The sequence below is a fragment of the Bison bison genome, unplaced genomic scaffold (assembly GCF_000754665.1).
Source record: "Bison bison bison isolate TAMUID 2011002044 unplaced genomic scaffold, Bison_UMD1.0 scf7180017853731, whole genome shotgun sequence".
In the NCBI taxonomy this organism is placed as follows: Eukaryota; Metazoa; Chordata; class Mammalia; order Artiodactyla; family Bovidae; genus Bison; species Bison bison.
In genome coordinates this window covers 378,048-392,247 of record NW_011484304.1, presented here as the reverse complement: position 1 = coordinate 392,247, position 14,200 = coordinate 378,048, and the positions used below count along the sequence as shown (strand labels likewise).

General features: G+C 41.1%; 1 protein-coding gene across 2 annotated transcripts in view; it reads left to right on the top strand.

Moving 5' to 3' along the window:
• The first annotated feature begins 72 nt into the window (after positions 1-72).
• BRD7 (bromodomain containing 7) overlaps positions 73-14,200 on the top strand; it is a 45,508-nt gene continuing 31,380 nt past the window's right edge. For both annotated transcript variants that reach the window (XM_010855140.1, XM_010855135.1), the window contains exons 1-2: positions 73-339; positions 782-990. In XM_010855140.1, the coding sequence (XP_010853442.1) occupies positions 291-339; positions 782-990 (258 nt within the window). In that variant the 5' untranslated portion in view covers positions 73-290. The remainder of the gene's footprint in view (positions 340-781; positions 991-14,200) is intronic.

Sequence of the window (14,200 nt, the reverse complement as noted above, 5' to 3'; positions counted from 1 at the left end):
CACCCAGCCGACCACTCTCTGCGCGCGCGGCAGGCCCTCTCTCCCGCTTCCGCGCCGGCCGCTCGCCAACCTGCAGCCGCTCTCCGGCTCCGGCTGGGTCTCGCGCGCTCGGGCGCGGCTGGGTGTATTCGTAAGGGGCCTCGCGCCGCTGGGCGCACGCCGTCCCCCTGCCTCGCGGCGCGGGGTCTCGCGGGCCCCGCTCCCGCCCTCCGCTCGCCTGGCCCGGACCGGAAGCGGCGCCGCACGGCCTGGGCCTGGCGCGGGGGGCGGGCACCGGGGCCCGATCGGACATGGGCAAGAAGCACAAGAAGCACAAGTCGGACAAACACCTCTACGAGGGTGAGGAGTGGGCCACGGTGGGGGGCGGCGAGCCCACGGCCGCTCGGTGGAGTTTTCGTGCCTTCGAGACAACTCTCAAGCTTCCGAGGCGGGCCGGGGGTCGCACCTCCCGCGGGCAGGCCTGGACCCGCGAAGGGGGCGCGGCCCGCCTGAGCCGCGCCAGATCACCCAGGCGGCGGCGGCGTTCGAACTCGGGACCTCCGGCCGGGGCGGGTCTCCGGTTGGGAGGTGTGAGGCGGGCCCGAGAGGCCCGGGAGCGTTCGGGGCGTCCACTTGGCGAGTGTCCGTCATTCAACAGGTGCGCCGAGGGGCGCCCACTGCGTGCCATTGGCCACCTCTGCCTGTGCGCCTCAGACTGACTCTCCCTACCCAGTTTTACTCTGCGTTTTGGATACTACCCGGCGAGGCTCTCCTTTAATCGAGACTCTTTCTTTCGTTTAAGAGTATGTAGAGAAGCCCCTGAAGCTGGTCCTCAAAGTGGGAGGGAACGAAGTTACCGAGCTCTCCACGGGCAGCTCTGGGCACGACTCCAGCCTCTTTGAAGACAAAAACGATCATGACAAACACAAAGAGAGAAAGCGGAAAAAGAGAAAGAAAGGAGAGAAGCAGATTCCAGGGGAAGAAAAGGGGAGAAAACGGAGACGTGTAAAGGTAAAAGGTCGTTGGCGTTGCTTCAGCTTTTAAGGTGGTACCACTTTTCTGAGCGTTGCCGCCTCCCCCTGCCAACCTCACTTTGTTTTTCCTTTGTATCAAATGAGACGGTGAAACGCCCATAAAATCGGGCTGACTTTGAGGAAGAGCAGGGCAGCATAGAAACATGAGTCATCTATGAGTTTCAACAACTCTTTAATTATGCTCTTAGTTGTACTCACACATCAGGTGAGTGAACAGCTAAGTCCTCATTTTCAGGAGCTGCTTCAAAGAGTCGTTTTTCCATCTAGGAAAGGTGAAAGTCGTGCTCTAGCAAAGCTCAGTGTTCGAGGTTTTGGGAAAACAGTCATTTCAAAAGTAAATGTGTTGTCACAGAGCACCAGATTTGAGCCCCCTGCGTCATACAGCAAATTCCCACTGGCTGTCCAGTTTTACATGTGATGTAAATGTTTCAGTGCTGCTGTCTTAATTCACCCCACCCTCTCCTTCCCCCTATGGGAGCTGGCAGGGAGGTTCAAGAGGGAAGGGATGTATGTATACCTGTGGCTGATTGGTGTTGATAAGGGGCAGAAACCAACAGAATATTGTAAAGCAATTAACCTCCAATTAAAAATAATTTTTTTAAAAAAAGTAAATGGGTCTATTGGGATTCAGATTTTGTTCTGAAATACTGTAATGCCAAATACATAATGAACGACTCTCATCTTTTAAGACAAAATCTGAGTCTTGAAGAGATAATTTGATCAGAAACCTTCAAGGGATATGACAGCATTAACAAAAATAAGCATTTTCTTAACCATTTGCAGTTCCTAGAAAGGAAAAAAGAAAGCGGCTGCCATCTCTGTTTGTCATCTGGGTAAAATAGTAATAATAAACTTTCCTTCCAAGGATGATCACATATGTACCTGGAATTGTCCTAGACTACCTCTGCACTTCCCAGATTTAAACCTGTCACCAAGTGACTTATTGAATCATTTACTGGAACTTGAAGCTAAATTTCCATAGGCTCATTTTTATAATTTTTTTATATTTATATATACAACAGAAATGTTCTAGACCATGTGATTAAACACATTGGTAAGTCCCTAAATCTTAGTCTCTTTTTGGAGTTTCCTATATGTCTTTCTGCCCCAGTGTTTACTGCCTTTGTCTAGACTGACACTTGGAGAAGGCAATGGCACCCCACTCCAGTACTCTTGCCTGGAAAATCCCATGGACAGAGAAGCCTGGTGGGCTTCCGTCTATGGGGTCACACAGAGTCGGACACGACTGAAGTGACTTAGCAGCAGCAACAGACTATGACAATACATAGAACTGTCAAATGTTTTTTCCCTAAATTGTAAAAGCCACATACGCATATGATTTTTTTTAATTCAAATAATATAGAAGTGAACAAGAAGGATGAGAGAAAAAGTTTTCCTCACTCAGGTTCTCATTTAGTCTTTCTCTCCAGAAATAACCAGTTTTGTTGTGGGGGGATTGTTTTTTAATTATTTATTATTACAGGATAAAGTAATTTATGAGCATAGTTTTAAAAAGTCAAGAGTACTATTAATACATTTAAACATAAAAGCAGACTCCTGTTCCATCCCTCCCAAACTTTTTAGTTTTTTCTTTGGATATTTATCTCCATTTCTAAATGTTGGTTTATTTTGCTGTTAACTGATTTCATTTGTACATCTTTTATTGACATCATGTTACAGAAGATGAGAATTTAAATTCATGTCCTTATGTAGCTCCATGCCCCCACTTTCCCTTCCTGCATTCTCCCACTGTAGATACATCTCAGTTCTTAGTAAATTCAGTGTTCAGTGTTCATTTCTAATTATTGTTTATTGGAGACAAGTGTAATATACAAATACAGGTCTGCTATTGACCAGTTGGCTAATTGCTTTCATTTGGTTGTTATGTACTAATTCTTCAAACTCTTAACAGATTTGTAAAAGCCACCTAGCGTCTGTTTTTCATGTGGGCAAACACGTCCCCCTTTTTTTTTTTTTTTTGAAACATCCGTCTTGCATCCATCCATCTCTGTCACTACCTGCTCTAATCTGGATTAGTTGATTAGACCTCCTGGGACTCCTTTGCCTGCTTTTGAATCCCATATCTTTCTCTTGATTTACGCCTTCGTTGTGGTGGACTCTTAACTCTACACACCCCCTAAGAAAGCATTCATAGGAGGTAGATTTTTGTTAAGTTCTTACGTGTTTGAAAAATCTTATTGTACTCTCATATACTCTCCTCATAGAGATTAATGGTTTGACTCAGCATGGAACTCCAAATTGGAAGTTATTTTCTGCCAGAATTTTGAAAGCATTGCTTGTTGTTTTCTTGCTTCCAGATTTGCTGCTGAGAAGTCTGTTTCCTTCTGATTCTTAGTCCTTTAAACATGGCTAGTATGTGCTCTCTGGAAACGTTTAGAATCTTTCCATTGTCTTCAGTGCTCTGTTACTTTCAGTTCCGAGATGTTTGCTTGAAGTGTTTCTATGATAATTTCCTTTCCTCCATTCTCTCTTTGCTCTTTCCAGAGCCCCTGCTATTAGATGTTGGACCCTCAACTGGTTCTCTAATTTTCTTGTGTTTTGTTTTTTTTTCCTCCTCTGCTTTTTTGTGTTCTTCTTTCAAAGAAAGTTCCTGAACTTTGTCCTCTGGCTCTGGTCTTGGATTTTATTTCAGATCTCGTATTTTGAGTTTCCGAGAACTTTTTCATATTCTGTAACCATCCTTGTTTTAATAGCATCCTGTTCTTTTTACATGTAGTATCTTTTTTTCTCTGAGATATAAATTGATGGGTTTTTTTTTTTTAATATTTTTCTTTTAAGTTTTCTTTTTCTCCTTGCATTGTCTCTATATTCCCCTCAAGTTTCTTCAGTTTATTTATTCCATCTTTTCTTTTAGCGTCAGAAGCATCATTTAATTATCTGTTAGGCCTTTGTAATAGATTTTTTATTTAAATGTGAAGCACAGAAAGGCGGATTATATGCTTTGTGCCTAGACAAAGTTTGTCAGCTGAGAGACTTCACTGTGGGCATAACTAACGGACCTGATCACTTCCATCAGGAACCACCCAACTTTTACCCTTTCCCAGGTTTCTGGGGTTAGAACTTTTCTCACAGGTGTCTCCTTCCTTGCAGGCAGGAGGTATCTTGTTTTCTCTGCTCTGGAGACTCCTCCACTTGCCTTTCATTTCCCAAATGTGTTGGCATCTTTTATCCTCTGTGGTCTTCTCTGCTCTTTCTTCCCACCATCATCTCATTTAACTGGAAGTTGAGGTAACTCCTTTTAACCACTCCTGGTTTTAGTTCTGGCAGTTACTACTGTTACGCCAGCTACTATACTTTTCATTTCTTGTTTTATCAACTATCTCATCTTTGTATTAAATACACTGAATTTGATTATATTGCTGTACCATATTTTATTTTATATAACTTTTAAATGTTACAGGTAATGCTGCAGTGAATCTCACCATTCACATCTCTTTATATCCTTTTATAAGGATATCTTCAAGATAGGTTCCTGCAAGTCTCTCCCTCTGCCCTTTCTTGACTGTGGCTTTGAGTGTCATCAGCCACCTATGTATTTTTATTTCATTGCAAACTAAGATGCTTTTGCTTCCACCATTCATTTGGACATAATACCCTGCAGAGTAGGGCAGTAGGTTAATGATTTCCACTGTGAACGTGAAAGTCTCTCAGTCCTGTCCGACTCTTTGCAACCCCGTGGACTATACAGTCCATGGATTCTCCAGGCCAGAATACTGGAGTGGGCAGCTTTTCCCTTCTCCAGGGGATCTTTCCAACCCAAGGATTGAACCCAGGTCTCCCAAACTGCAGGCGGATTCTTTACCAGCTGAGCCACAAGGGAAGCCCAAGAATATTGGAGTGGTAGCCTATCCCTTCTCCAGGGGATCTTCCTGACCCAGGAATGGAACCAGGGTCTCTTGCACTGCAGGCGGATGCTTTACCAACTGAGCTGTGAGGGAAGCACTGTGTAAAAGGTAAAGTGAAAACTCAAAGAAGTGAAGTGAATTTGCCCAGGTCCTGCTTTCCCAGGACTCAGGGAGAACCAGGAGACATTTCTGGGGTGTCACTGATTCTGTAGAGGCTTTTTGGGTTATCCCTTTTTTTCAAACTGGACTGGGGAAGGGGACGGGACACTTCAGAAGAACACCTCTCTCCAAGCTGTGCTCTGGATCTCCAGGGAGTTTTAGTAACAACAGCTACCCCTGGTCTTTTCTTGGGGAAGGTCAGCTTTGTGACCCCTGTGGGTCTGAAAGGGGCTAGAGTATATGTGGTTCTGAGGAACTGGTGGCTCTTCTGTCAGTTCCAGTAGCAGGAAGGAGGAAGGGCACAAGAAAAGAATAAAACATGCCCTTTTCTTTTCTTTTCTTTTTGAGGATAATTGTTTTATAATACTGTGTTCGTTTCTGCCATACATCAACAAGAATCAGCCACCTAGGTGCATGCGTGCTCAGTCGTTTCTGACTCTTTGTGAGCCCATGGACTGTAGCCTGCCAGGCTCTTCTGTCCATGGGATTTCCCAGGCATGGATACTGGAGTGGGTTGCCATTTCCTTCTCCAGGGGATCTTCCCAACGCAGGGATCAAACCCACAGGTATACATACGTGCCCTCTCTTCTGAACCCCCTTCCATCTCCCTCGCCATTCCACCCCTCTAGGTTGTCACAGAGCACTGAATTGAGCTTCCTGTGTCACACAGCAAATTTCTACTTGCTCTCTGTTTTACCTGTGGTAATGTAGATGTTTCCTTACTATTCTCCAGTTCGCCCCACCCTCTCCTTCCCTCACTGTCCTCGAGTCTGCTCCGTATGTCTGCCTCTCCATTGCTGTCCTGCAGGTGGGTTCATCAGTGCCATCTTTCTAGATTGCATTTGCGTTCATTAATATATGAAATTTGTCTTTTTCTGACTTCCTTCACTCTGTATAATAGTCTCTAGGCTCATCCACCTCATTAGGACTGACTCAGATCCTTTTTTTTAATGGTTGAGTGATATTTCATTGTATATATATACACCACAATTTCTGTATTCATTCATCTGTTGATGGACATCTAAGCTGCTTCTATATCCTCGCTTTTGTAAAAAGTGCTGCAGTGAACATTGGGATACATGGGTCTCTTAATTATGATTTTCTCAGGGTGTATGCCCAGTAGTGGGATTGCTGAGTCACATGGTAGTTCCGTTCCTGGTTTTCTAAGGGAGTTTCCACACTGTTCTCCATAGTGGCTGTATCGATTTACATTCTCACCGACAGTGCAAGAAAGTTCCCTTTTCTCCATATCTTCTCTAGAATTTCTTGTTTGTAGATTTTTTAATGATGGCCAGTCTGACCAGTTCGTGGTGATACCTCACTGTAGTTTTTATTTGCATTTCTCTAAATATGCAAATGAGCGATGTTGAGCATCTTTTCATCTGTTCGTTGGCCATTTGTATGTCTTCTTTGGAGAAATGTCTGTTTATATTGTCTTCCCATTTTTTGATTGGATTGTCTGTTTTTCTGATATTGAGCTGCATGAGCTGCTTATATATTTTGGAGGTTAATCCTTTGTCAGTTCCATTTGCTGTTATTTTTCTTCCATTCTGAGGGTTGTCTTTTAATCTTGTTTATTGTTTCCTTTGCTGTGCAAAAGCTTTTAACTTTAATTAAGTCCCACTTGTTTACTTTCGTTTTTATTTCCATTACTCTAGGAGGTAGGTCAAAGAGGATCTTGCTGTGATGTATGTCAAAGAATGTACTGCCCAGGTTTTCCTCTAAGAGCTTTATAGTTTCTGGCCATACATTTAAATCTTTAATCCATTTTGAATTTTTTTTGTGTGTGGTTAAAGTGTTAAAGAGAGGTCAAGTTTTCCCAGCACCACTTATTAAAAAGGCTGTCTTTTCTCTGCTGTATCTCCTTGCCTTCTTCCAAGATAAGTGCCCATAGGTGTGTAGTTTATCTCTGGGCTTTCCATCTTGTTCCATTGGTCTATATTTCTATTTTTGTGCCAGTACCATACTGTTTTAATGTATCTTTGTAGTATAATCTGAAGTCAGGAAAGTTGATTCCTCCAGCTCCATTCTTCTTTTTCAAGATTCCTTTGGCTCTTCAGGGTCTTTTTGATTCCCATACAGATTGTGATTTTTTTTTGTTCTAGTTCTGTGAAAAATACCATTGGTAGTTTTATAGGGATTGCGTTGAATCTGTTGTTTACTTTGGGTAGTATAGTCATTTTCACCATATTGATTCTTCTAATCCAGTAACATGGTATATCTCTCCATATGTTTGTGTCTTCTTTGATTCCTTTCATCAGTGTCTTATACTTTTCTGCATACAGGTCTTTTGTCTCTTTAGGTAAATTTATCCCTAGATATTTTATTCTTTTTGTTGCAGTGGTGAATGGGCTTGTTTCCTTAATTTCTCTTTCTGGTTTTTCATTTTTAGTGTATGGGAATGCAAGGGATGTGCCTTTTCCTTTTTAAAGTGTTTTTCTAAAAGGCATTCATAACTTCTGCTTGTATTTCATCATTTAGCCACTCTATCTGGTAAATGAAGGTGCAGGAAGGTTGGGAAATGTGTTTTAGTTAGGGGCATTATATCTTAATAAAAATCAAGACTCTTTTACTTAGAAAAATACGAAGATAAAGTTTTAGGGAAGCACAGATGTTTACAACACAAAACCCTGTAATTTTTCAAAGATGTCTTAAAATTTAGTAATGTCCTTTTGAGTAGGAAGGCACTGATTATAGTAGATAAAATGCCCAACAGATGGGATCAATAGTTTTCTTCCTATAAAGCAATAGTCTTTAATACCACCCACTGCGTTTGATTACTAAGAACTACATATACACTTTACAAATGATAACTGGTACTTTAAAAAGCAACTGTTACATTCTAGATTGTGTGCTTAGTGCTTTATGTATGTTTTCTCACTTTACTCTTCACCATAATCCTATAAGTCTGGTATTATCATCTCTCTCTTTGTTAAAGTTGTGGTAAAATACACACAGTATAAAATTTACCATCTTCTTCATTTTTAAGTGTCTGGTAGTGTTAAGAATACGCACATTGTTGTACCACCAATTTCTGGAACTTTTTCATACCCATGAAACAACTCCCCATTTCCGCCTCCTCCTCGCCCCTGGTAACCACCATTCTGCTTTATATCTCTCTGAATTTCACTGCTCTACATACCTCATATAAGTGGAATACAGTATACAGTAACACAATATTTGTCTTCTTGTGACTGACTTCTTTCACTTAAGGTTTATTCATGTTGTGGCATGTGTTAAGAGTTTCCTTCCTTTTTGAGGCTGAATAGTAACAATGGCACCCCACTCCAGTACTCTTGCCTGGAAAATCCCATGGACTGCAGCCTACCAGGCTCCTCCGTCCATGGGGTCGCTAAGAGTCAGACACGACTGAGTGACTTCACTTTCGCTTTTCACTTTCATGCATTGGAGAAGGAAATGGCCACTCACTCCATTGTTCTTGCCTGGTGAATCCCAGGGATGGGGGAGCCTGGTGGGCTGCAGTCTATGGGGTCGCACAGAGTTGGACACGACTGAAGCAACTTAGCAGCAGCAGCAGCAGTATTGCATTGTGTGGATATATTACATTTTGTTTATCCATTCATCCATCAATGGATATTTGGTTTGTGTCTACCTTTTAGCTATTATATATAATGTTGTTATGAACATGGGTATACATGTATCTCTTTGAGATCCTGCACTCTGTTCTTTTGGATGTATATCCAAATTGCTGGAGAATTGCTGGATCAAATCATTGCCTCTTTTAAATAGATGAGAAAACTGAGGCTCAGAGAAGTTAAGTAACTGCTCAAGGACACAGGGCTAGCACAAGAACTCAAAATGCTGCTCTTAAAAGAGCTCTTTAGTCTAAAAGAGTTGTTGAAATGGACCCCAACCCTCAGTCCCTTTATAGTATATGGAAACATAAATCAGTGCCCTGACAGAGGCAGAATTCTAGTTCTGAGAGTCCTAGATTCCTTGGCACTGAGGGGAATCACAGAAGACTGCTCAGAAAGTAGCATTTGAGCTTTTATTTAGAGATCAGAGTATACTCATGTTACACTACAGTCGGTTTAGGGTCAGCTGTATATTCTGAGCTATTATGTAGTACAGTAGAAATATTCTTTTCATATCATACAATTAAGTATAAGGGATCGTATGTATAAAAAGCCATGAGTATTATACTTCATGGGCTTCTTCAGGTATTTTCAAAGATAATCTGACAACCCAGTTTTCATTTATATGCTGACTTGAGAAGCTGACCCCTGAACAGAATGTTGCATTACTGTGAAGGTAAGGAAGCTTACACACCCAGTAGAGAGTTAAGAACAGAAGCATGATAGTGGGCAAATGTGAGTGTGTCTATAAGGGACATAAGTAGTTCTTTTTTAAAGCACAGAATCCATGAAGAGAAGTATAGGATAAGATCCAAAAGATGGTTGAGATGTCAGAGTATGGAGTTTGAACTTGAATATGTAAGCAGTGGAGAGTCAAAAACTTACTGAGTGAAAGATAAAAAGTTGAGCCTTAGTAATGATAATCTGTTAACAATATCAGCAGATACTGAAGAGAATGGTGAGCGTAAGGAGACTTTTTCATTGAAATAGCTCAGATGAGAAGTCTGTATTCTTTTATTGGAACTCAAACCTGTTCTTCAGAAAAGCATAATCTAACCCAAATTCTATCTTGACTGCTTTGGAAGTCAGCGTCAGGTGTAGATATTCAAAGAATTTAGGCTAGTCCTGTTATTAAGGATGTTATCAGAATAAAATGACAAGTGTTTTTCTTTAATTTTTTTAAAATTACAAGCATTAGCAAGGAGAGATAAGAAAGCCTTCCTCTGTAAACAATGCAAAGAAATAGAGGAAGACACTAGAATGAAAAAGACTAGAGATCTCTTTGAGGAAACTATAGATACTAAGGGAACGATTCATGCAAAGATGGGCACAGTAAAGGGTAGGAACAGTATGGACCTAATAGAAACAGAAGATAGATACTAAGAAAAGGTAGCAAGAATACACAGAAGAACTATATAAAAAAGATGTTAATGACCCAGATAACCATGATGATGTGATCATTCACCTAGAGCCAGAAATCTTGGAGTGCAAAGTCAAGTGGGCCTTAGGAAGCATCACTACGAACAAAGCTAGTGGAGGTGATGGAATTCCAGCCGAACTATTTTCAAATCCTAAAAGATGATGCTGTTAAAGTGCTACACTTAATATGCCAACAAATTTGGAAAACTCTGCAGTGGCCACAGGACTGGGAAAGGTCAGTTTTCATTCCAATCCCAAAGAAGGGCAATGCCAAAGAATGTTCAAACTACCACACAGTTGCACTCATTTCACATGCTAGCAAAGTAGTGCTCAAAATTCTCCAAGCTAGTCTTCAACAGTACATGACCAAGAACTTCCAGATGTTCAAGCTGGATTTAGAAAAGGCAGAGGGACCAGAGATCAAATTGCCAACATCTGTTGGATCATAGAAAAAGCAAGATATTCTAGAAGAACATCTGCTTCATTGACTACGCTAAAGTCTTTGACTGTGTGGATCACAACAAACTGTGGAAAATTCTTCAAGAGATGGGAATACCGGATTACCTTACCTGCCTCCTGTGAAACCTGTATACACGTCAAGAAGCAACAATTAGAACCACACATGGAACAATGGACTGGTTCCAAATTGGGAAAGGAGTACATCGAGGTTGTATATTGTTACCCTGCTTATTTAACTTATATTCGGAGCACATTATGTGAAATGCCAGACTGGATGAAGCACAAGTTGGAATCAGGATTGCTGGGAGAAATACCAATAACCTCATATGTGAAGTTGATACCATCCTTATGGCAGAAAGCGAAGAACTAAAGAGCCTCTTGATGAAGGTGAAAGAGGAGAGTGAAAAAGTTGGCTTAAAACTCAGCATTCAAAAAACTAAGATCATGGCATCCGTTCCCATCACTTCATGGCAAATAGATGGGGAAATAATGGAAACAGTGAGAGACTTTATTTTCTTGGGCTCCAAAATCACTGCGGATGGTGACTGAAGCCCTGAAATCAAAAGACACTTGCTCCTTGGAAGAAAAGCTGTGACAGCATATTAAAAAGCAGAGATTACTTTGCCGACAAAGGTCCATCTAGTCAAAAGCTATGTTTTTTCCAGTAGTCATGTATGGATGTGAGAATTGGACCATAAAGAAGGCTGAGTGCAGAAGAATTGATGCTTTTGAACTGTGGTGTTGGAGAAGACTTGAGAGTCCCTTGGACTGCAGGGACATCAAAAAAGATCAAACAAGTCAATCCTAAAGGAAATCAATCCTGAATATTTATTGGAAGGACTGATGCTAAAGCTGAAGCTCCAGTATTTTGGCCACCTGATGTGTAGAGCCAACTCATTAGAAAAGACACTGATGCTGGGAAAGACTGAGGGCAGGAGGAGAAGAGGAGACAGGGGACAAGATGGTTAGATGGTATCACCAAGTCAATGGACATGAGCTTGAGCAAGCTTCAGGAGATGGTGAAGGACAGGGAAGCTTGGTGTGCTGTAGTCCATGGGGTCATGAAGAGTCAGAGCAACTGAACAACAAAAACAACAAACGTTCATAGGACATTATTCACAAGCTAGAGTTAAGTAAAACTTATTTTTTATTGATGTAACAGTTTATAACACCAGTTTCATGGGTCCAGATACATGTATACCCATGTTCATAGCAACATTATTTATAATAGCCAAAAGGTAGACACAAACCAAATATCCATTGATGGATGAAAGGATAAACAAAATGTGATATATCTGTACAATGCAATGCTGCTGCTGCTGCTATATTTTGTCTTTTGTGTACACTATAGCACCACCAAGATTTACTTCCCATCCATCAGAATAATTGATTCATTTTATCCCTTTCACCGTCCTCCACATTCCCCTCTGGTGACCATTGCTGTATGCTTTGTGTCTGTGTGTTTGGGTTTTTTGGTTTGGTTTGTTCATTTATTTTGTTTTCTTTTTTGTTTTTTATGTTCTACATATGGGTGAAATCATAACAGTATTTGGCTTTCTCTGTCAGACTTATTTCACTTTAGCATAATGCCCTCAAGATCTATGGATGTTGATGCATATAACAAGATTTCATCTTTCTTTTATGCCTGAGTAATATTTCATTTCAATGTGGCATTTTCTTTCCATTCATCCATTGATAAGCACTCAGTTTGTTTCCATATTTTGGCTATTATAAATAATGCTGCAGTGAACATAGGCTTATATACATCTTTTTGAATTAATGTAAATAAAACTTAATGAAAATTTAAGCTTATTCCTATACAGTAAATTTCCGTTCTGTTAAAGTCCTGTACTGGGTCCCAGGAGGCATACATATTCGTAAAAACTGACTTTTGAGTGTTTATGCTCAGCATTGTTCTGAGTTCTTTACTATTTAAATACTTCATAGCTTTATGGGGTAGGTACTGTTAGTATCTCATTTTGTTGCTGAATTAACTGTAAAGTAGCTTATTACTCAAGAGGAGAAATGAATGACAGTAATTGTTGAAGAAAGTGGAAATTCTGTCAAAACACAATTCATTGACTTCTTTTGTGTGAATCTGCCACACCCAGGATCTCAAGGCTTTTATAGCTTATTCCAGTCAGCAGAAAATCCTCCCCACTTTACCCCGCTTGGCTGTTCTCTCCTGAGGTGATCCTCTTAGTCACATAGGATCTTCCAAGAGAAAAGGAGGACTCTTGACTAAGGACATAAGAGCAGTATTGGCCCTCTGATAGAAGGATTTTTTGTTTGTTTATTCAGCAAATATCTGCCAAAAACCTGTTATGTATAATACTAGACTCAAATAATAAAGATAAAATACAGTTCCTACTCTTTAGGACCTCAGAGTTAGGCTGGGGAATCAGACACAAAAAGATAAACTTCATGGCCTGGTAAATTCTAACAGAGGTGTGATTGAAGCGTTCTGGGAGTACAGAGGATGGTGTTCCTCGTTCTGCCTTGGGGACTAGGGAAAGCATCTAAGGGCTAAACTGTGGGACAGATGCTGTTTTCAGTGTAGGGCCGAAGATGAAGTATAGCTTCAAAGTGATTTTTTTCCGTTGAATTATAAGGTCAACTGTTAAAGCAAAGTTCTGAAATTGTTTTGCAGTTTGCACTGGAAGCAGTATTCGAATACAGGTTTCCCTGGTGGATCAGACAGTAAGGAATCTGTCTTCAATGCAGGAGGCCCAGGTTTGCTCCCTGGGTCAGGAAGATCCCCTGGAGAAGGGAATGGCTACCTACTCCAGTCTTGCCTGGAGAATTCCATGGACAGAGGAGCCTGGTGGGCTGTAGTCCACGGGGTCAAAAAGAATCGGACACGACTGAGCGATTAACATCAATACCTATGTATGTTGTTGTTGTTGTGAAAGTCACTCAGTCATGTGTGACTCTTTGTGACCCCATGAACTGTTAACTCGCCAGGCTCCCCTGTCCATGGAATTCTCCAGGCAGTAATACTGGAGTGGGTTGCCATTCTCTTCTCCAGGGGATCTTCCTGACCCAGGGATTGAACCTGAGTCTCCTGCGTTGCGGGCATATTGTTTATCATCTGAACCACCAAGAAAGCCCAGATATCTATCTATACATCTTCTGAAAAGTAACCAATCTGAAGGATAATACCTAGAACTTCAGCTGGTGATTCTCATGCTTTCTTGTTCCTTCTTCATGCTATCTCTTAATGATTGATTAATTCTACAAATATTATGTATTCGGCATTATTGAGATTGGGGGTAGAGAGCTGAATAACACTTGAACCCCTCCCTCCTCACCAGGAACTCCAGTGAAACAGGCAAGCATGTGTATCTGTAACATAGTATAATGAGCTAGTAGTAATAATATGAGCAAAGATTTACTTCATTCAATTAAAAAAAGTTTTACAAATTAATAAAATAATTTACCATTGAGTCATGGGTAAATAGGAATCCAGTTTGATGTAAGTGCAGTGTGTTTGTAGTTACAGAAATAGCCGCTATTTCTCTATTCCGCCTCATACACACAGAATATTTACTCTCCCTGGAATTCTGTTTTCATCTCCACCCTGACTCCCACCCCCAACCTGGCTGAATTCTCTCCTTCAGGTCTCAGCTCAAATGCTACTTCCTCATAGAAGTCTTCCCACACTTCTCCAGTTCTAAATTAAACTCAT